Raw genomic sequence first — 23,113 nt, 5'->3', positions numbered from 1 at the left:
AGAGCATAAGAGGAATAGGTAAGGTGACAAAGGATCCCCCTGTCTAATTCCCCTTTGTGGCACCACTTACTCCTTGACTTCTCCATTAACAAAAAATGAGTAAGATGCAGTAGAAATGCACTGCATGATCCAGCTTATCCATTGATTATTGAACCCCATTTTCTGCATTATCACTTCCAGGAACCTCCACTCCACCCTGTCATAAGCTTTAGACATGTATAATTTCACAGCCATAAAACCATCTTTCCTATGCCGTTTGTTTTTGAGAAAGTGTAAAAACTCATGAGAGATCATTATATTATCTAAGATTTGCCTCCCAGGAACAAAAGCTGACTGATTTTTACTAATACAGAAGTGAAGAACCTGCTTCAGCCTATTAGCCAGAATCTTTGCTATTATCTTATACACTGTCGTGCACAAACTAATAGGCCTGTAGTGGTTAAGGGATGTTGGAATCAGAATTTTAGGAATGAGAGAAATGACTGTATGATTTACAGACTTGAGCAGATGGCTAGTATGGAAGAAAGTTTGGACAGCTCCTACCAGGTCCTTTTTAACTATGTTCCAAAACTTTTGGAAAAATATGGGAGGCATACCATCGACACCCGGAGCTTTATCAAGATTCATAGAAAAAAGAGCTGATCTAATCTCCTTTTCGTCTATAGGTTTTGTTAGGTTGTCATTCATATTACCTGAGATGGTGTGTGGAATACCATTCAACACTTCTTCCAACTCATTTGATTTTGAAGTCTTGAAGAGTTCCCTATAATAACTAGCTATCTCTACACTGAGCTCCTCTTCATTCTTAGTCCAAGTACCATCATCTCTTTGAATGTTCACCATTTTGTTTCTCCTCCTTCTCCCCTCCACACTGGCATGGAAAAATTTGGCATTCTTGTCTCCTTCCTTGAGCCACTGCACCCTTGCTTTCTGACCCCAGTAGAGCTCTTCTTCTCTATAAGCCTCTTTCAGTCCATTCTTAAGGCATTTCCTCCTCTCTCGCTTACCCTCTATGTTGCTCAGTTTAAGTTGCTGCAGTTGATCCTTGATGTCCTCTATTTTTTCTTTTGAGTTGCATTGTATGTTACTCTTCCACTTTAGTAGTGTTACTCTACTCCGTTTGACTTTCTGCATGATTTTGAACATCCTTGAGCCCTCATCCCTTTGATCCCACGCCTGTTTGACAATGTCAGTGATGTCATCCCTCAGAAACCACCTTATATCAAAGTAGAGCCTCTTCTTTCTCCTAATTGTGTTGGTTTTGTATCAATAATCAACATGCTATGATCTGATGCAAATGAATCCTGGTGTTTACACTTAACCTGTTCAAAAGTTTGGAGCCACGGATAGGTGCCCAAACCTCTATCTAGTCTTTGTTTTATTTCCCCTACACCTTCCCAATTATTACACCAGGTCCAGGGATGTCCCTCAAAGCCAATATCCATCAGTTGATTATCATTGATGAGGTCCTTGAATGCCTTGAAGCTGCCTTTTTCTCTCCAGTTCCCACCCCATTTTTCTTCATTCGAAACAATGTCGTTGAAGTCACCTGACAGAATCCATCTTTCCCCCCACAGCACTTTCCTAGCCTGGAGTACTTGCCATTGCTGTTTCCTAACTTGATCATCACTGCTCGCGTAGATACCAATAAGCCACCAATCACATCTACTTTCCTTATCCTCGATCTGAGCTTCAATTGTAAAGGCAGTCTTGAGCACTTGCTTTATCCTAATTTCCTCCTTCCAAAGTAATACCATCCCTGCTACCTTATTCATTGCTTCCACGATAATAGCTTCATCAAATCTCAGAATATTTTTTACTTTTTCCAGGTACTTACTTCTATTTTTGGTTTCACACAAAAACAGTATGTCTGGAGAGGAGAGGTTGTTCACTTCTCTCAACTGGGGAATTGTCAAGGGGCTCCCCACTCCTTGACAATTCCACACCAGTACTCTCATTTAACCATTGGGGTCCATAAAGGATTGGACCCCTCCCCCTCTTTTACCGCATCCATTGAGTTACCAACCACCTCCATCTTGTTCCTCTTACCCTCCTGCATAGTGTCTCATCAATGTCCATATCACGTTCCCCCTTTAACCCTTTCCTTTTACCAGTTTTTCTTTCCCTAACTATGTTGATGTTCATTTCCTTCACTGGTTGCTTGAGTGTCCTTGGGGGCCTAAGGGTTCTCTGGATTCGTCTGGACTGTTTAACCAGTGCCTCGTTGATCATTGGTCGACTCTCACCAGATATGTTCATAGTTTGAAAAGCTGTGGTAGCTGTCTTCTGTCCTTCGGCGCATGGGATTTGGATTATCAAGTTACCTTGTTCCTCCCCCATCATCTGACCTTCAGGGGCTGGTTGTACTATAACCCGTCCTTCTGGTTGAGATACCCCCACATTTGAGCTTGGGCCTTTGGGTTCCATATCACACCCCTTTGACTGTCCTATATCTAGAGTTCCACTTAATTCCGAGCCCACCTTACTCCCAGGAACATTGAACTGCGCTGAGTATGCTTTCATATCTTCTTTCACACCACTCCCCTGGCCTTCATGGCCTATAACAGTACTTGTCACCAACCCTTTTCCAGCCTCAAGCTTCCTATCTGAACTGCTGACATTGTGAATCTGAGTTTCCAATGCTTTTTCCTGATCTTCTGATTGTCGTTGCTCCCTCCACTCCCCATCTTGAAGTCTCCAGTGATTTCTTTGTGGGTTGTACACCGTACCTACATGTTGCTTTTGCTGGGGACTTCTCATGTAGTGCTTGCCCTTAACCAAGGGCCATATTGGTTATCCTTTTTCCCTACCCCCGTGTCACCTAGCTGGGTACAATTTCTCTCACTGTGTCCTATGATACCACACTTATAACAAAAGTCCGGGCACCTCTCGTACTTGACGCTAGCCAAAATTTGAGATTTCGCATTGTGTAACCCCAAATTCACAAAATATCAATAGGGATATGATCAGGTTTAGATGCTATTTTTCGAGTTCTGGTCATTTGCTTATTCTTCGGGATAAAGTAACTTTGACATGTGACTTAAAAACAAAAAGCTAAAGCAAAAATAAACTTAAAACCATAAAACTGCCTAATTAACTACATTATATTTGGGTTTTTCTTTACATTCACCACAAGTATACAGTCAAGTACTTTTGTCATTCACCACAAGTATATATTGATGAACAGTAAGATTCATTTTCTATCAACACTAGAATTAATTGCTTGAATGGAAGCACAAAAGTTATCTACAGACAGGCAAATGAATGGAGATCAAATTAGATGAACCGTTCCAGTAATGTATTCATTTCCGAGATGCGTGAATATATATAGAATATCGTTACAAAGGATAATGTATACAAAATTGAGGTGCATGGTATTTTAGAGACCAAGCTGATTGTGGGCCTAATCTAGTGGTTGAGAGTGTTGAGAAGGGAAACTCTCGATATCAGCAAAAGCCGGAATACGATTTCCAGCATCTCTGCTAACTCTTCAATGCTTGAGTCCACTGCCTCAAGTTTTTTGATTACTTCCTTGTTCGACTTCTTGTCGTTCAACAGATCCAACTCGATTTCTATTTGTTCCATTGCTGCAATATTAGATTCTTCTTCATATGATCTCTTCTGCAGTAATAACTTTGATACAAAGGACCTAGCTTTTGGTTGTGACCTTGTCTTTGATCCAGAAAGTAAAGACAGAACAGACTCCAATACTAGAACACTAACAAGTTGAACTTCTTTGACTAAGTTAACCAAAGGGACATCTTCAGAATTTTTGTTTACCACTGTTAAGTTGCAGTTCTTCTCAGCTTTCTTAAGCTCTTTGTAGCATTTCCTGATCCCTTTATTCAAGCGCTTTTTGGAGATCATATAAGATCTGGCTTTATTGGACAAATCTCCTCTTCTTTTCCTCCGTAGAGATGACTCAAGTTCCTGGATGCCTTCCTTCATCTGTGAATAGATGTCTCTGACTGCCCCACAAATGTCCAACAGCCTGAGAGATCTATCCAGGACCTCTTCTTCCAATTTTCCAAGTCTTTCATTGTAGAGAGATTGTTGAGTCAAATGGAGCTGAAGCAGATCACCCAGACACTCGTACAACGTTTTGACGCAATCCAATTTTTGGCATGCCAGTGAATGTGAGGGTGAGGATGCAGCTTCTGATGACTTCAACCTTTTGCAGGAGTTCCTCAACATTCACATTAAGTGGATGTGAAGAAGAAGGCAAGTTAATGGAACGAGTGTGGCTAGACAATTTTGGAGTTGCCATATTTTTCTTAATCAAAATGTAGCGATTGGAGGTTGAACTTTATGTCTTAAGAAGCCTGTGGAGATGTTGAAAACCGAATTAATGTCCACTTGTATATATGGGTGGTAAATGGAACAACAGGAATCTCATCCTTTCTCCGTATAGTTGTAATACCTTAATAAATTTTCTGTTTGTCCTTGGTTCTGTCTCATTGGTGTGGGATCTCAGAAGATGCAACTGGTACTGAGATCCCAATTAGGAATAAATTATCAATGCATCCACCGTTTGGATCACCAACTCCAATTCAAAGCCAATCGTGCTGGTAGAGTTTAATTTTAACAATGAACCGTCATATGCTGCCTCAACAATGAGGGCATCAGAAATGGTCGTGCTATATTAATTCCTGCAGGGTCGTTGCCTGCTACAATACCTGCTCGTGAATATTGTCAATTAGCCTTGCACGCGTGTGCTTGACGTTGATCAAATCATGTTGCTCAGCCATTCATCTTGCCGCCATTGATTCATTTGATTTTGATCATGTGAATCACCATGCTTATTGCCGTAATACTAAACCCACCAACGTGCAATCATGGCATCTGTTTGTTGCAAGCAATTGTGAATAATGTAGCTGCTTTCTTCCTTGGGAAACAACCACTTGTTCGCTAGAATTATATAATTGCTAAACCAATCATTTACCTTATGCAATACGTGCACTAGTGTTTTTCTTTTCCAGGTAACACGAGCAGATGGCTCATTGATGCATCTCAAGGATGAAAACCTATTATCTAAATTGAACTACTGTCTGTCAAGATTCCTTTTGCTTTTCAGATCGTGAAGTTGTTATGAAACATGATTTGTGATATTCGTGTTTGTCAACTTCAAGAAATGTGATTAAGAACTGGACCAATTGCTGTCTCAACTTGAGTAGGCAGAGTTGTGTGGTCATCAATTTTAATTTGTGTAGGACGCATGTTGAGTTGGGGAATAGTCTGGTTTGTAGTTTTGTATTTTTGTATATAAAGCTGATGCCAAAGAAATGGGTTGATTCTCCAGCGACTATCAAGCTTGTATGTTCAGTCTTACTAGCTTCCTACGTCAGCAAAATGGGTGATTCTCTCACTAACTATCTAAGCAACTTGCCATACTCAACCGATCAGTTCTCATCTGATGACTGCTAGCGTTGAGGATCATGTCAGAAGGTTAAGGGCTTGTTGGAACATTTCCTCGGCCTTTTTGATCCGAAGTGACTTTTTTTGTTCCACCAAGATGCAGCAACTTAAGTAGCCTGAAAAATTTGCATGAAGATGTTACTCAAATGGTTCAGTTGCAGTCAATCCAGAATGCACCGAAAAATTGGAAAAAAAAAAAAAAAAGGCAGATAAGGTCCTAGATGGATTCCTGAGCTTGTTGAATGCTTGTGGTTTAGGTAGAGACATTATATGCCTCTTTATCCTTGCTAAGTTGAAAATGTCTTCATCTCAAGAATATTACTCCCTCCGTCCCATTGAAGTTGTCATACTTTTCGTTTTTATCTGTCTCAAAATATTTGTCACATACCCAAAATAGAAAGCTTGTTTACATCCAATTTCAACATTTACCCTCTTAAAATATGGGTCCTACAACTTTAACTCAAAAGTCAATGTAAAAAGGAAGCACCACAATTTGGTGCGTGAAAGACACTCCCAAATGTGTGCCATGCGTTTGTTGATACGTGCTTTTTGGTCATGGATTTTTGAGCTAAACAAAATAGATAGGCCCACACTAATAAATTTCCAGCATAACTTTCTTTGTATGCATTACACGTTGGAGGGCAAAGGTGGAAAGTGAAACAAAAGTTGCAAGATTCGGTGCACTGTTAATAAAAATCACAACTTCTCAAGTACGACAAACTTATCGGGACGGAGGGAGTAGTAAATTGGCCTCCTGTTATAAATTTTATTGGTCATGTTGCGAAGAACTTGGATAACAAATTTTTCTAGAGAATCTGATGGATGTGAGCGGAATTTAAGGCATGGTATTGAGTATTTCAAAAAATGCATCTGCAGAACTATGGAAGAAGGATGCCGATGCACCTATTTGTTTGTAATTTACCTTTTCCAGATCAAGAAATTCAGAAATTACAGAGAAGGAAATAGTGCATTTCCATAATTATTCAAAAGATAGAAATGATTTTGTAATCCTTTTTGAGAATGACTTCCAAACACTTTGCCATTGATATGGTAGATCTTGAATCTTGCGTTTCTTCCCACGTGTGTCAGCTGAAAGTAGAGATACGACTTCAGTTTCTCTGATTTCTATGAAAAATAGGTGAAGACAGATCAAAGAATGACAGGTTGTCGAGCCAGTGCAATAATAAAAACCTAACTACCACTAAAAGCAGTCAATAATCAATTCAGGTACTGGAGCAGGGACTCTAGATGTGCAATGAGTTACTTGATTCACCCTGGTTCCGAAGAGTGTGCTTAATCCAATATACTAGAATGGATTAATTAACAAAATTACTAACTAGTAGACAGTGCCAAGTAGGGTCATCTCCTCAAGGACTGCGGAAAAATTCGTTCCTTTCGAGTCAAGAGTCCAGACAAACGGGGGGTTTTAGGATTTAATGCTAATGAATTGCCAACTGTCGCGCCCCACTTTTGTGAATGAGTGGTTGTGGTGATGTGTGTGTGGTGTGAGATGTGAGTGGTGTAATGGAATGTGAACGTGTGTAAATGAAAAGTAAAAGGCCATGGGACTTGATAATGCGACGGTTTGGCCATATAAAGTTCAAAAAGGGTTTTTTGTATCAAAAATGGAGTCGCCACTTGGTATAGGGTTAGGGTGTACCAAGTCACCCAAAAAATGGTTTTTTGTTTTTGAATGAAAAAAGTAAATAAACCCTTTTAAAGAACTTTTGGGTCTACGTAACCAAAAAGAGGGCTCGGGGGTCACATTTGACGAAGGGGAAGGCAAGGATAAAAATCCAAGGCACCCCTTCGACCTAGCCAAGGCTAGTTGCGTGACTTAAACCAATTTTTCCTAATTTTTCTACCCAAGGTATGTATCGCGTGTTGGATATGTCTATATGAATGCAAAAACCTAGACCTAGGGGGACATGGGGGAAATTTCTCTTCAAAGGTTGAGTGATGCCAATCACATTAATTGTGAAGCCCAGTAATGATCCTTTGGAGAGGTCACACATAAATCTAAATGACGTACAAATGAGTGGAATGCATGCCATGTGAAAGTGTGAGTTTGTGTGAAGTGAGAAAAATGATAAAAGTAATAACATATAAGTGGAGGTGTGCAAATGTCTTTGCAAGGTAAAGTAAGTAAAAATTAATAAGGTGAAAAATGCCATAGGGTGCATGTGTGAAGTGAGAATGTAGAAAATAGTGTGAAAGTAGTGTGAAGTGAGAATGTAGAAAATAGTGTGAAAGTAGTGTGAAGTGAGAATGTAGAAAGAGGAATGGAATATAAAGTAAGTGATAGTGAATGAATGAAATGCATGAATCCTATGGGAATGCAAGCAAAACGGGTACGGGGACTCTTAACTTTGTGACTTGATTTTTCCTTTGATAGAGGGAATATAAGCGTGCTAAGGCTTAGAAAAAGCCACACTCGTCTATATCCCATATTTAAGGGGACTCTCCAGGCAAATGAACCCTATAACGAGTATGAGATGCAAAAAATCCTAAAATGAGGGGAAAAAGGGTTCGAGGAGCATGCCAAATGATAAAACTAAGAAAAATGCATGACATGTAGTGAACATGCAAATATGCACTATCGAAAGGGAAATCCTAAGGGTCTAGCGTTGGACTAGCCCATCTATGAATTCCTACTAGTATTGGACTATTGAAAACGTACATTCATTCATCTCATTCATTCAGGCTATAGAAAGCGAGTAGACATGCCAAACACTTATAAACACATAGCACATAACATTTAGCATGCTCGACTAGATGCAAGGCCCTAACAAAGCGAGTAACACTTAACACGTAGGCATGCAACCAAGCTAATGAACCTATTACATTCACTAACTAAAACAAAAGAGGAAGGGGAAATGGACCAAATTGCTCGCCAAGCCCTATCTATTACAAGCCAAGAGGTGTACACATACCCCATAATAAGACTTCAAAAGGGGGAAGGGGAAATGGACCAAATTGCTCGCCAAGCCCTATCTATTACAAGCCAAGAGGTGTACACATACCCCATAAAAACTTAAATAAAAGTAAAAGCAAGTAAATGCATGCAAGGAGGTAAGGAAAGCAACGTAGACATGCAATTCACACTTAGCACGTTGGATCACATAGGAGAAATGAAAATCAAGGAGATAGAGGTTACCTCCCTTGCAATTGGGGCCCAATGAAGTGAAATCACTTATTTATCCTCCAAAATAAAAGAAATGGTCAAGGCACCAATTTATTGGAAAAAATTAAAGAAAATAGGCAAACACAAACTCACTTGGTCATAAAGCCCCTAAAACCATGAATTAAGTGCAATTGAAACAAAGCATGGTAGTCAATTGAAACAAACAAGCAATGAAGTTGTAAAATTAAAAGCTACCAAGGGCCAAATTGAGGAAATCATTCAATTGGTTGGGTCATAGTGGAACAAGAAGAGACTTGGGGGGTTGAAATGTAATTTTTCTGAAGGTTTTTCATGCAGCTCATGCAAATTAACGTGGGATAGTCTGCAACAAGGAAAAAAAGAAAATTTCTGCAATCAAGAATACCAACGCAACTTGCATTTCCACAAACAAATATCAACTTTTAACACTAAATTTGATCACAACCATTCAATCAAAACATCTAAAAACCTTATCTTAGCAACATGCAACACAATTTCAACATCCAACAATGGCAAACATCGAAAGAAAAATCACACAAATACTTGAAGAAAAATCCAGCAAGCATTCGGCAACTGGAGTTGATCATTTTACAGCAAGGTTGTGATCCTAGCTCAAATGTTTAAGACCCAACTATACAAACTCAACACCACTCACCCACTTCCCCTTCAACATGAAATTAAGCTAGCAAAAGAAAATGGCCAAAACCAGTTTATCAGTTTATATGAGCTATTTGCGAGAAGAAAAGAAGACAGCAAATTATGAGGATGAAAACGCAGCAAAAGGAGAGACGAAAAACGCAGCAAGAATTTCTGGAGCCAAAACAAACAAGCCGCTGCATTTTCCTTCTGGCAAATGGAGGTTTAGCTTAACTTCAAACTAAGCAGCAAGACCAAAGCTTTCACAAACAGCAAATGAAAGCATAGCAGAAAATCATGCAAATTCTAATGAGACCTTTATGCAAGACCCGAAGAGAATTTCTGCAACATCAAGCTTCGATAATTCATGAAGACTTTTAGCGCTAAAGCCAGCTGCAATTTTCTGCTAACATGCAAACCTTGGCAAACAAAGAAACATGCAAGACCTTAAAACCATTTCCCAACAAACATAGCTAGCCACCCATTAACAACAGGACTCTTGGCAGACTTACATACAACGAACGAGGACAAGAAACTTGTGCAACTGACTTCTAAGCTTCAATAAATTGCAGGAGGGACAAGTAAAAGCGAAAGAAATAAACAAGCAACAAGACCAAATGAGTGCAAGCTGTACGAAATGAAACAAAAAATCAACGGAAGGCTAAAGGAATAGAGAACAAACCAACAGACCACACAGAAATATGGCCATAAGCAAAAATCACGGAAGACATGTCTCAAGAACTTGAAAAGAGCTGCATTTTAAAGAGAAGGCTTACAGTGCACTGGGTTTCTGAACTTGAACCGAATCCGGATGGTGGCGGTACTGGTGGTGTTCGACGAACGCCGGCAATGGGAGCAAAGCGCCGTTGACTAGACCGAGGGCTCCAGAGACGAAGCTTGCCGTCCCGCAACTGAAGTCGACTGAAATGTTCTTGCCGGCAAAGGCGATGGACTCCAGCTTTTCATTTTCGCTCTGCTCTTCCTGTCCGAAGCCCTTTTCCAATCTCAGCTTTTCACCCAGCCCCCGACTCTCAATCTCTCTGGTTTTCCTTTTGTTTTTTCCAAATTCCAGCCGTCAACTCCCTCTTAGTTTTTCTGGTCTCTAAAACCTCTCCGTAGCCCTCTGTATTCTGTTCCTACTCCTCAGTCATCTTACGCTGCCTCCTCTCTCTCTTGCGGCTTCTGATTTTTCTTTTCGTTTTTCAGCCGTCAACTCCCTCTTGCTCTCAGTTTTTCCTTTTTGCCGTCACAGAATCTCCCTCTTTCCTACGCTGTTTTTCTTTCACCTCATCCGAGAGCCTCTCCTTTTACTGCCGTCGCTTCCTGCTGGAACTCCCCCTCTTTTTCCCCTTGCGGCTACCCTCAAATGCAAGACCCCTTCTCCAAACCCTTCATCCTACGGCCCCCCTTCTTCTAGATCCGTCTCCCCCTTCCAGGTGTCCTAGGCACCTGGCCTTTGTAGCTAAATTTTACCCCCCAAGGACTCCCTGCAATTTCTTCTTGCAAGCTGCGGCAACACGCAACTTTTGGCATGCGTAACTTTTCCCTTTATTTTTTTTTTTTTTTTTTAATAATAATAATTTTAAGTAAAACTAAATAATAACAACTAATTAACAGAATTAACAAAAATCAAGTAATAATAATAATAATAACAAATGAAAACAATTTAAAAAAAAATCTAAACAACTAAAAACAACAAAAATGGCCATTTTTCAATCTTTTCCTACATTTTCCATTGTTTTCTTTTTCTTTTGAGAAATTCCATGCTAAAAGCTTAAAAATAAAATAATAACATGAAAACTAAAAAAGACTAAAACTAAAAATGAATAAAACAAACATGAAAAAAACAAAAACTAAGAAATAAAGAGTAAATGAACTTGAGCTAAAATTTGGTGTCTACAGTTTGCCCCTCTTTGTCTGAGTTTTGAAAAAACTTGAGACAAAGAAGTAGACACCAAATACCTACCTGCATTCTTCGGCTGCGAATTACTCAAACGATGGGGATTGACCCCAGACAGGAAATTTTAAAATTGGGATAGACCCACGGGATAGACCCGGACAGAAATGTAAAATTGGGATAGACCCACGGGATAGACTCGAACAGAAATGTAAAATTGGGATAGACCCACAGGATAGACCCGAACAGAAATTTAAATTTGGGATAGACCCACGGGATAGACCCGGACAGAAATGTAAAATTGGGATAGACCCACGGGATAGACCCGAACATAAATTTAAAATTGGGATAGACCCACGGGATAGACCCGGACAGAAATTTAAAATTGGGATAGACCCAGACAGAAATGTAAAATTTGGGATAGACCCACGGGATAGACCCGAACAGAAATTTAAATTTGGGATAGACCCACGGGATAGACCCGGGCATAAATGTGAAATTGGGATAGACCCACGGGATAGACCCGAACAGAAATGTAAAATTGGGATAGACCCACGGGATAGACCCCATGGGATAGACCCGAACAGAAATTTAAATTTGGGATAGACCCACGGGATAGACCCGAACAGAAATTTAAAATTGGACTGACCCGAGCAGGAATTTAAACGGGACTGACCCGAACACGAATTAACACGGGACTGACCCGAACAGGAATTTAAATCAGATGAATTGAAGTGAGATGGAGTGTTGGTGGGATTGACCCATGTTTATTGGTGATGCAAATGAAAGAAGTGAAATGAAGGGTTAATGCGACTGACCCATGTTTGTTAGTGATACAAATGAAAATTGAAAGGCACACTAGTGGGACAACCCAACGGCTAGCGGCGAATGCAAATGAAAGGCACACTAGTGGGACAAACCCACTCTCCAGTGGCGGTGAAAATGAAATGTCTTGACAATCGGACAGTGGGATCAAACCCGAACCTGCCGTGAGAACTTGATTTGATTTTTTGATTTTTGGATTTTTGGATTTTTTTTTTGATTTTTCTGATCTTTTGAGGAAATCTTTTCAAAATTTGCCCCAGTATGATGAATTGGTCAGTGAGACAACATCTGAGCTTGACGGGGTGTGGACGGTCAGCGGGATAAAACCCGGTCCTGCCGAGATTGGCGGGATAAAACCCGGTCCCAATGTGAGATAAGCGGTCAGCGGGATTAAACCCGGTCCTGCCGAGATTGGCGGGATAAAACCCGGTCCCAATGTGAGAAAAACGGTCAGCGGGATTAATACCCGGTCCTGCCGAGATTGGCGGGATAAAACCCGGTCCCAGCGGGATTTACCCGGTCCTGCCGAGATTGGCGGGATAAAACCCGGTCCCAATTTGATAAAAGCGGTCAGCGGGATTATACCCGGTCCTGCCGAGATTGGCGGGATGAAACCCGGTCCCAATTTGATAAAAGCGGTCAGCGGGATCATACCCGGTCCTGCCGAGATTGGCGGGATAAAACCCGGTCCCAATTTGATAAAAGCGGTCAGCGGGATTATACCCGGTCCTGCCGAGATTGGCGGGATAAAACCCGGTCCCAAATTGATAAAAGCGGTCAGCGGGATCATACCGGCGCCGGTCCAATTTGATAAAAGCGGTCAGCGGGATCATACCCGGTCCTGCCGAGATTGGCGGGATGAAACCCGGTCCCAAATTGATAAAAGCGGTCAGCGGGATCATACCCGGTCCTGCCGAGATTGGCGGGATGAAACCCGGTCCCAACTTGATGATGTTGGCGGCACGAAACTCAGGCCCAACGTGATCTTGTGAATGGTCAGTGGGATAAGACCCAATCCTGCCATCCAATTGGTCAAGAAATTGAATTTGATTTATCAAGATACAAGAAATTGAATTTGATTTTCCAAGAAGCAAAAGTTTGAACTTCGTTTTTTGATTTTTGACTTTTGAACTTTTCTGATTTTTCGAGAGAATCTTTTTTTCAAAAATAATTTGCCCCCAGTGTAGGGCCCTTTTTCCCTTCTTTCTTCTCTTTCTTTGGCATCGGCCTTCCACATCACCGGATGCTCCTTCGTCAATTTCAACTATGAATACCTGCACAGGGGGCTTACATGCATTCGAATTTTCATGAAAAGGACAGCATGATTGATTTGAAAGTCTTGCTTGAGTCTTTGACGAAATCCTCAAATGGACTATAAAAAATTTGCCCCAGTGTGGGCTTATTTTGTGAAATCTTGCGAATAAAAATTTTGCCCCAGTATGGGCCCATTTGATTGCAAACAATTGGTTTGGATGCCTCTCCATTTATTTGAACAAAGTAAGAAACTGTGTTTTCTGTATAATGTGAAGCAAATTAAACGTCTTGCTTAAAACTACACAGAAAATTTCATGATGAATTTCTCAAAATAATGCCCAATTACAAAAGATTTCTTCCTCACTTTAGCATCGATGCTTTGGGTAATGGGCGTTATTTCTGATTTGGAAATGGGAGGTCAAGATTTGTCTTATTCATGTGCACAGATGGTATGTAATCCCTTCAATACCATATCTTAGTGAAAGCAAAGAGTTTGTCACCCTCATGTCTTAAGAAAACTTAGTCAACGTATTAGCTTCATGGGCTTGCAAAATTTCGGGTAGAAATGATAGCTAAACATGTGAAATCTGGTTATACCCTTATGATCATGAGTGATCGATGAATTTTTATGAGCATAATCCTCACTTTGGATTGTCACGAAGGAATAAGTCAACGATGGACTTTATTAGCTTGTAATTTGGCTTGAAAACGATAGTTAAAAGATAAATCTTTCAAGGACATTGCATCAAAGATCGCATTTTTCCCAAAATTGCCCCTATTTTGAACTCAAAGATCTCAGAATTTGTTGGTATTCTCCTCATTATTCAACAGGGACTTCAACGCCGAACTTTCTGCATTTTCTTGCATTTACTTTTCTTGCTTTGCTTTTTGCCTTTTCTTTTTCTGGTGGGTTTTCACATGATGAGTAGCGTCAATCCCATACCTAGGCAATTCAGAAATACAGCTAAAATTTTCGGCATCAGAAATTTTCTTGACAAGGCCATTGCAAAGAACAGAAGTCAGGACTTTCGGCTTTGTAATGGGGTTAGGTGGGGTGCTTAGAAAAGTTTAAGGCTTGAAGGCAGATTTCAAGAGTGGTTTGAAGAATCTGAGATCGCATTGTTGTTCCAATCCTATTTTAGGGTAAAATCAGAATTTGCCTCAGTTTATGCTCAATTGAGGCCTTCTTTCATTTTCTTTCTCCTTTTGATTTTTCGGCCTTTTGCCATTTTTGAACTTTTCAAAAAATTGCCCCAGTTTATTTGTGAACTGAGGTTCTCTTTTCTTCCTTTGTTTTTGATTTTGTTGCTTTTCACTTTTTCACTTTTTTCACTTTTCCTTTTTCAACTCAAACTTGCCCCAGTGTGGGGTTTGCGATTCTCAGGGGTTGCCAAATGAAGTATTTTATTCTGAAGGCTCAAAAGGGATAACTAGGGATAGAATGCTTGATTGGAAAAGAAGATGGCCTGACTTGTATTCCGTTCCTTACAATAACCCTGAAAGGAAACTTTTATTAATGCGAAATTTCTGGCATGTATCTGAATTAACTGATTGAGGAAAACCCTTGTTCATCCATATTTGTGAAACATAGGCGATCCACGCGGACAAATCTCTTCCTTTTCTCTTTTTTTTCAAAATTTGGAACCCAAGTGGAATCAAATTTTCCCAATTTGCGGTTCCCTTCTTATTCGAGCATTTTTGCTTTTCCCCTTTTCTTTTTCTTTTCAAAATTTCCCAACCTCCTTCCCCAATGTGGGGTGCGATCATATGTGCACTCGAAAAGAACCACCAATTTTTAGCTCAAATGAGAATGCAAGGGATGATCAGTGTTTAGGTTGTAGAAACGACGGCCAAAGTATCATTCTTACACCTCATGACAACCAAAGTAACGAAATGGTCATTAAAAATCCATTCCCCTTTTTGATATGTGAAAATTTTCCAATATAGGGTAGTGATCATTAGGGCTCTTATTTGAAACGAAATTACTCTTTCAAGGCTCAAATGGGAGAGCAAATGATAAAATGTGTATAGGTAGAGAAACGAATGCTCAAAGTATCATTCCAAATTTTCAAAACAAACAAGAATAATGCACATTTTTGCTTTCACTTAGATGTGAATTGAATCGGTTAAACACAATGGATATTTTCAAGCAAAAGTTGCCCCAATTTGCAATTTATCGATCAATGTGACTGATTTTATTTTGGGGTTAAGTGAAGGAGAAAAGGTATCTCATGGGCCTTCTGAATGACCTCTTTCAATTTTTGAGCACTCTTATTGTGTAGCTCGGATCACCAATCTATTGTACATGAGGATTTTATACACTTGTGAAATTCAGCCTATAGATTGAAAAAATCTCAATTTGGTCTTATTTCTCAAAATTCATCATGAAATCTCCAATGAATAAGAATAAAGAATGAAATGTACATGAATATACACAAAACAATAATTGTCCAAAACTTTATTACTAACAAGATTAAAACAAAATTTGTCGTTCAACTATAATACAATGCGAAGAGAGGAACTTGTGAAGAGCTCCACATGTACACTTTTCATCTCATTTTCTTTTGGAACAAAATGTATTAACAAATCAAATAAACAGAATTTTCCTTTGAAAAATAATTACAAAATCTCTCAGAGGCTTTAGCGTAGAGCTTTCAGATAGCTCATTTATGTTTTCATTGTAGGATCTGCCCAAGAATCACACAATACTTGCAATTTCGACACTTTAATAGATCAGAAGTGACATCAGATATAGAAAAATATTTTCCCTTTATTGGAGTATTTTTACGAATGCAGGGGAAGGGGGGAAAACAAAAGAAAAATACCCTGAGTTAGTAAGCAAAATTGTAAAATCGGTATGCATGTCCTATGGGGGAACCCTTTTATGCCAAGGGTAGGCCTAGCATGAAAATGCAATCCTCCAGAGCAGGCACTATACAATACCTGATGGATCCAATCAGCTTATAGAGTGAAAAATAATTTGAAAACTTTGGCCCATTGGAATGAGAAGAGACGTTTGTCAAAATGAGGACCTCGTCTGAAGGGATTGATCACTTTTGATCGATACAAGAACTTGCAAAAACGCACGGGTTTGATCTTGACGAACTTCCTATCGAAGAGATTGGAAATCGTTTTGACAACTTTTCTCAGTGAAGCACGGGTCAAAACTCCAACTGATCAAATGGCTGGATGCAATGGATGCTTTTCTCAAAATCGACTAGGTTTTCCATTTTGAAATTCGACATTGAAATCCTAATTGGTCAAATGAAATTGACAATTTATTAAAAATCGACCGGATTACCCTAAAAAGGGAAACAGGTCAAACGAATTGAATGAAATTCAATTTATCCAAAATTAATCAGATCACCCTAAAAAGGGTAAATTGATCAAATAGATTGAACGAAACTTGATTTATTCAAAATCGGCTCGGTTGCCTTAAAAATGGGTAAATTGGCCAAATGAATGATTTATTCAAAAATCGGCCGAATGACCCTAAAAAGGGTAAATTGGTCAAATGAATTGACGATTTATTCAAAAATCGACCATGTGACCCTAAAAGGGGTAAATTGATCAAATGAATTGATGATTTATTCGAAAATCGACCAGGTGACCCTAAAAAGGGTAAATTGGTCAAATGGATTGACGATTTATTGAATGAATTGGCAAAAGGGATTGAATTGTCCGGCCATTGGTTATTTCAAAATTATTGAGGTGCATTAGTCTATGACCTTCTAAAAATCAAATTTTGGCCTCAAGTTATTTATCGTCTCAATAGGAGGAATTCAAATTAATGTCCTTCACGCAAGGGATTTTTACCATTTTTTGATAAAATGGCCAAAAAGTGATTATTAGATGCTCATATTCCAAAGATCACTCTATGAAAACGATCGGATCCTACCTTACCTTGTGCACTACCCCTTTGGATGGTACAAAATGTAAACGTGCAAGTCTCTTTGGATTAAGTATCCGAGACACAAGGTGGCTTATTCCTAAACACGGGATTCCCTAAATGGCATTCCCTTTCTAGGGTTAATGCATGATGCCAGTTTATTTAAGCTATGTAAATATGTGACAAATATGACCTAAAGGACATAAATAATGCATCGGGGGGAAAGGTCTAAAATGAAATGTACTTATTGAAAATTAAGTGTAATGACTGAAATTTAAACATGTGAGTTGTCTAGTGGGTAAGTCACTAAAAGAGTGCCAAAGAGGCCTCTTATTGCTAAGGCATATGAATGCAAGCCAAGAAAACAAAAGAATGGTTAGTGCAATTGATAGTACACATAACACATTGGGAGCAATTAAGAAAAAGAAATACAATAAAACAAGTAAAAGGGGTGGAACCCCTTCCCTCGTGCCTAATGTGCTTAAAATAGGGTGAGGCTGACTCTAGCCTAGGAAAATGCTAATATGGATGCATGAGGTTTGGTTCACTAATGCCTAGACTCGATAAAGCTTCGGCTCCCAAGCCTTCAGACCTAAAGGCGAAGGGTCATCACTCCCAGGGCCTTTGATCGGTGGCTCGAGTGATCCCTTAGGTAGCGCTATGGGCGCAGAGCACACCAGCCGCCTACCCAAGGCAATCGATCCTAATCCTACAAGGCGGTGTGGGAAACGCCCACGAAAAATAAAATAAAATAAAATGGGATAACAGTAAATAAACGTGCACGTATGAAGTGCTCCCTATTTTGAGGGAAAGGGGTGAGAACCACGCGAGGCTCTAAAGGTGACACACACCCCCCCAAATGCAATGCAAGCGCGAGATAAAGGAGTAAACATACATCCGTACGTGAGTGAAGGAATAGTTGAATACGCGCGCGAGGCAAAAAAGGCCCTAAAAATGGAAAATGCAACCCTAATATCCAAAATGCAATGCATAAAAAGGGTAGAAAAAGGAAACGAATGGCTAAGTCAAAAGCTTGGACCCACTTAGGAAGTCCCCAGTGGAGTCGCCAACTGTCGCGCCCCACTTTTGTGAATGAGTGGTTGTGGTGATGTGTGTGTGGTGTGAGATGTGAGTGGTGTAATGGAATGTGAACGTGTGTAAATGAAAAGTAAAAGGCCATGGGACTTGATAATGCGACGGTTTGGCCATATAAAGTTCAAAAAGGGTTTTTTGTATCAAAAATGGAGTCGCCACTTGGTATAGGGTTAGGGTGTACCAAGTCACCCAAAAAATGGTTTTTTGTTTTTGAATGAAAAAAGTAAATAAACCCTTTTAAAGAACTTTTGGGTCTACGTAACCAAAAAGAGGGCTCGGGGGTCACATTTGACGAAGGGGAAGGCAAGGATAAAAATCCAAGGCACCCCTTCGACCTAGCCAAGGCTAGTTGCGTGACTTAAACCAATTTTTCCTAATTTTTCTACCCAAGGTATGTATCGCGTGTTGGATATGTCTATATGAATGCAAAAACCTAGACCTAGGGGGACATGGGGGAAATTTCTCTTCAAAGGTTGAGTGATGCCAATCACATTAATTGTGAAGCCCAGTAATGATCCTTTGGAGAGGTCACACATAAATCTAAATGACGTACAAATGAGTGGAATGCATGCCATGTGAAAGTGTGAGTTTGTGTGAAGTGAGAAAAATGATAAAAGTAATAAGATATAAGTGGAGGTGTGCAAATGTCTTTGCAAGGTAAAGTAAGTAAAAATTAATAAGGTGAAAAATGCCATAGGGTGCATGTGTGAAGTGAGAATGTAGAAAGTAGTGTGAAGTGAGAATGTAGAAAGAGGAATGGAATATAAAGTAAGTGATAGTGAATGAATGAAATGCATGAATCCTATGGGAATGCAAGCAAAACGGGTACGGGGACTCTTAACTTTGTGACTTGATTTTTCCTTTGATAGAGGGAATATAAGCGTGCTAAGGTTTAGAAAAAGCCACACTCGTCTATATCCCATATTTAAGGGGACTCTCCAGGCAAATGAACCCTATAACGAGTATGAGATGCAAAAAATCCTAAAATGAGGGGAAAAAGGGTTCGAGGAGCATGCCAAATGATAAAACTAAGAAAAATGCATGACATGTAGTGAACATGCAAATATGCACTATCGAAAGGGAAATCCTAAGGGTCTAGCGTTGGACTAGCCCATCTATGAATTCCTACTAGTATTGGACTAGTGAAAACGTACATTCATTCATCTCATTCATTCAGGCTATAGAAAGCGAGTAGACATGCCAAACACTTATAAACACATAGCACATAACATTTAGCATGCTCGACTAGATGCAAGGCCCTAACAAAGCGAGTAACACTTAACACGTAGGCATGCAACCAAGCTAATGAACCTATTACATTCACTAACTAAAACAAAAGAGGAAGGGGAAATGGACCAAATTGCTCGCCAAGCCCTATCTATTACAAGCCAAGAGGTGTACACATACCCCATAATAAGACTTCAAAAGGGGGAAGGGGAAATGGACCAAATTGCTCGCCAAGCCCTATCTATTACAAGCCAAGAGGTGTACACATACCCCATAAAAACTTAAATAAAAGTAAAAGCAAGTAAATGCATGCAAGAAGGTAAGGAAAGCAACGTAGACATGCAATTCACACTTAGCACGTTGGATCACATAGGAGAAATGAAAATCAAGGAGATAGAGGTTACCTCCCTTGCAATTGGGGCCCAATGAAGTGAAATCACTTATTTATCCTCCAAAATAAAAGAAATGGTCAAGGCACCAATTTATTGGAAAAAATTAAAGAAAATAGGCAAACACAAACTCACTTGGTCATAAAGCCCCTAAAACCATGAATTAAGTGCAATTGAAACAAAGCATGGTAGTCAATTGAAACAAACAAGCAATGAAGTTGTAAAATTAAAAGCTACCAAGGGCCAAATTGAGGAAATCATTCAATTGGTTGGGTCATAGTGGAACAAGAAGAGACTTGGGGGGTTGAAATGTAATTTTTCTGAAGGTTTTTCATGCAGCTCATGCAAATTAACGTGGGATAGTCTGCAACAAGGAAAAAAAGAAAATTTCTGCAATCAAGAATACCAACGCAACTTGCATTTCCACAAACAAATATCAACTTTTAACACTAAATTTGATCACAACCATTCAATCAAAACATCTAAAAACCTTATCTTAGCAACATGCAACACAATTTCAACATCCAACAATGGCAAACATCGAAAGAAAAATCACACAAATACTTGAAGAAAAATCCAGCAAGCATTCGGCAACTGGAGTTGATCATTTTACAGCAAGGTTGTGATCCTAGCTCAAATGTTTAAGACCCAACTATACAAACTCAACACCACTCACCCACTTCCCCTTCAACATGAAATTAAGCTAGCAAAAGAAAATGGCCAAAACCAGTTTATCAGTTTATATGAGCTATTTGCGAGAAGAAAAGAAGACAGCAAATTATGAGGATGAAAACGCAGCAAAAGGAGAGACGAAAAACGCAGCAAGAATTTCTGGAGCCAAAACAAACAAGCCGCTGCATTTTCCTTCTGGCAAATGGAGGTTTAGCTTAACTTCAAACTAAGCAGCAAGACCAAAGCTTTCACAAACAGCAAATGAAAGCATAGCAGAAAATCATGCAAATTCTAATGAGACCTTTATGCAAGACCCGAAGAGAATTTCTGCAACATCAAGCTTCGATAATTCATGAAGACTTTTAGCGCTAAAGCCAGCTGCAATTTTCTGCTAACATGCAAACCTTGGCAAACAAAGAAACATGCAAGACCTTAAAACCATTTCCCAACAAACATAGCTAGCCACCCATTAACAACAGGACTCTTGGCAGACTTACATACAACGAACGAGGACAAGAAACTTGTGCAACTGACTTCTAAGCTTCAATAAATTGCAGGAGGGACAAGTAAAAGCGAAAGAAATAAACAAGCAACAAGACCAAATGAGTGCAAGCTGTACGAAATGAAACAAAAAATCAACGGAAGGCTAAAGGAATAGAGAACAAACCAACAGACCACACAGAAATATGGCCATAAGCAAAAATCACGGAAGACATGTCTCAAGAACTTGAAAAGAGCTGCATTTTAAAGAGAAGGCTTACAGTGCACTGGGTTTCTGAACTTGAACCGAATCCGGATGGTGGCGGTACTGGTGGTGTTCGACGAACGCCGGCAATGGGAGCAAAGCGCCGTTGACTAGACCGAGGGCTCCAGAGACGAAGCTTGCCGTCCCGCAACTGAAGTCGACTGAAATGTTCTTGCCGGCAAAGGCGATGGACTCCAGCTTTTCATTTTCGCTCTGCTCTTCCTGTCCGAAGCCCTTTTCCAATCTCAGCTTTTCACCCAGCCCCCGACTCTCAATCTCTCTGGTTTTCCTTTTGTTTTTTCCAAATTCCAGCCGTCAACTCCCTCTTAGTTTTTCTGGTCTCTAAAACCTCTCCGTAGCCCTCTGTATTCTGTTCCTACTCCTCAGTCTTTTCCAATCTCAGCTTTTCACCCAGCCCCCGACTCTCAATCTCTCTGGTTTTCCTTTTGTTTTTTCCAAATTCCAGCCGTCAACTCCCTCTTAGTTTTTCTGGTCTCTAAAACCTCTCCGTAGCCCTCTGTATTCTGTTCCTACTCCTCAGTCATCTTACGCTGCCTCCTCTCTCTCTTGCGGCTTCTGATTTTTCTTTTCGTTTTTCAGCCGTCAACTCCCTCTTGCTCTCAGTTTTTCCTTTTTGCCGTCACAGAATCTCCCTCTTTCCTACGCTGTTTTTCTTTCACCTCATCCGAGAGCCTCTCCTTTCACTGCCGTCGCTTCCTGCTGGAACTCCCCCTCTTTTTCCCCTTGCCGCTACCCTCAAATGCAAGACCCCTTCTCCAAACCCTTCATCCTACGGCCCCCCTTCTTCTAGATTCGTCTCCCCCTTCCAGGTGTCCTAGGCACCTGGCCTTTGTAGCTAAATTTTACCCCCCAAGGACTCCCTGCAATTTCTTCTTGCAAGCTGCGGCAACACGCAACTTTTGGCATGCGTGACTTTTTCCTTTTTTTTTTAATAATAATTTTAACAAAAACAAAAGTAAAACTAAATAATAACAACTAATTAACAGAATTGACAAAAATCAAGTAATAATAATAATAATAACAAATGAAAACAATTTAAAAAAAATCTAAACAACTAAAAACAACAAAAATGGCCATTTTTCAATCCTTTCCTACATTTTCCATTGTTTTCTTTTTCTTTTGAGAAATTCCATGCTAAAAGCTTAAAAATAAAATAATAACATGAAAACTAAAAAAGACTAAAACTAAAAATGAATAAAACAAACATGACAAAAACAAAAACTAAGAAATAAAGAGTAAATGAACTTGAGCTAAAATTTGGTGTCTACACCAACTAAATAAATTAAATGCGAATAATAATTAATTAAGAGAAATAATTGGAGAAACTCTAGTCAAGGATACACTTCAGAAATAGTTCATGCAACTGATCATCGATTCAAGTATAATTCCAGCATTCATTGATAGATTGGTTGTAACTGTCATACACGCGATAAACAACCAACTTTTCCTTACTTTTTCGATAGTCAATGTACGACCGTTAACTATTTCTCTAACCAAGAAATAACTTTAGGTACGACCGTAGGATTTAATTTCTAGATTGCATTAAAAATTACAAAAGCCCAACCCTAACTAACAAACACGCTACGAGGGTTTGTTTAAATTAGATCATATGTTTTCCTGACACAAACCCAATTATGCCAGTTGCTACCAGGACGGAAGTAATCGAACAATTACGGATTCAACTACTCACAATTAACAAATAGCCTACGTGAATAATTAAATATTGCGCACCTATTCAATTATACACCATAGCTATAACAACAATTAAAAGCAGAAAACATACAAATACCAATAAATGAAGGAAATAGTTAAAATAATTTAGATCTCACAGTTGTTATTGAACCAAATCTTCAGTTGTCCCCTTGACTAGAAGTGGATGATTAGT

General features: G+C 39.5%; 1 protein-coding gene across 1 annotated transcript; it reads right to left on the bottom strand.

Annotated features, from left to right (window-relative positions):
* Positions 1–3,408: 3,408 nt before the first annotated feature.
* Positions 3,409–4,194, bottom strand: LOC113766527. Its single transcript, XM_027310713.1, has one exon. It carries the CDS (start codon positions 4,192–4,194, stop codon positions 3,409–3,411), a length of 786 nt encoding a protein of 261 aa, XP_027166514.1.
* Positions 4,195–23,113: the final 18,919 nt, after the last annotated feature.

The sequence above is a fragment of the Coffea eugenioides genome, chromosome 1 (assembly GCF_003713205.1).
Source record: "Coffea eugenioides isolate CCC68of chromosome 1, Ceug_1.0, whole genome shotgun sequence".
Classification (NCBI taxonomy): domain Eukaryota; kingdom Viridiplantae; phylum Streptophyta; class Magnoliopsida; order Gentianales; family Rubiaceae; genus Coffea; species Coffea eugenioides.
The sequence above is the reverse complement of the archived record's forward strand: the minus strand, read 5'-3'. Positions and strand labels throughout refer to the sequence as shown.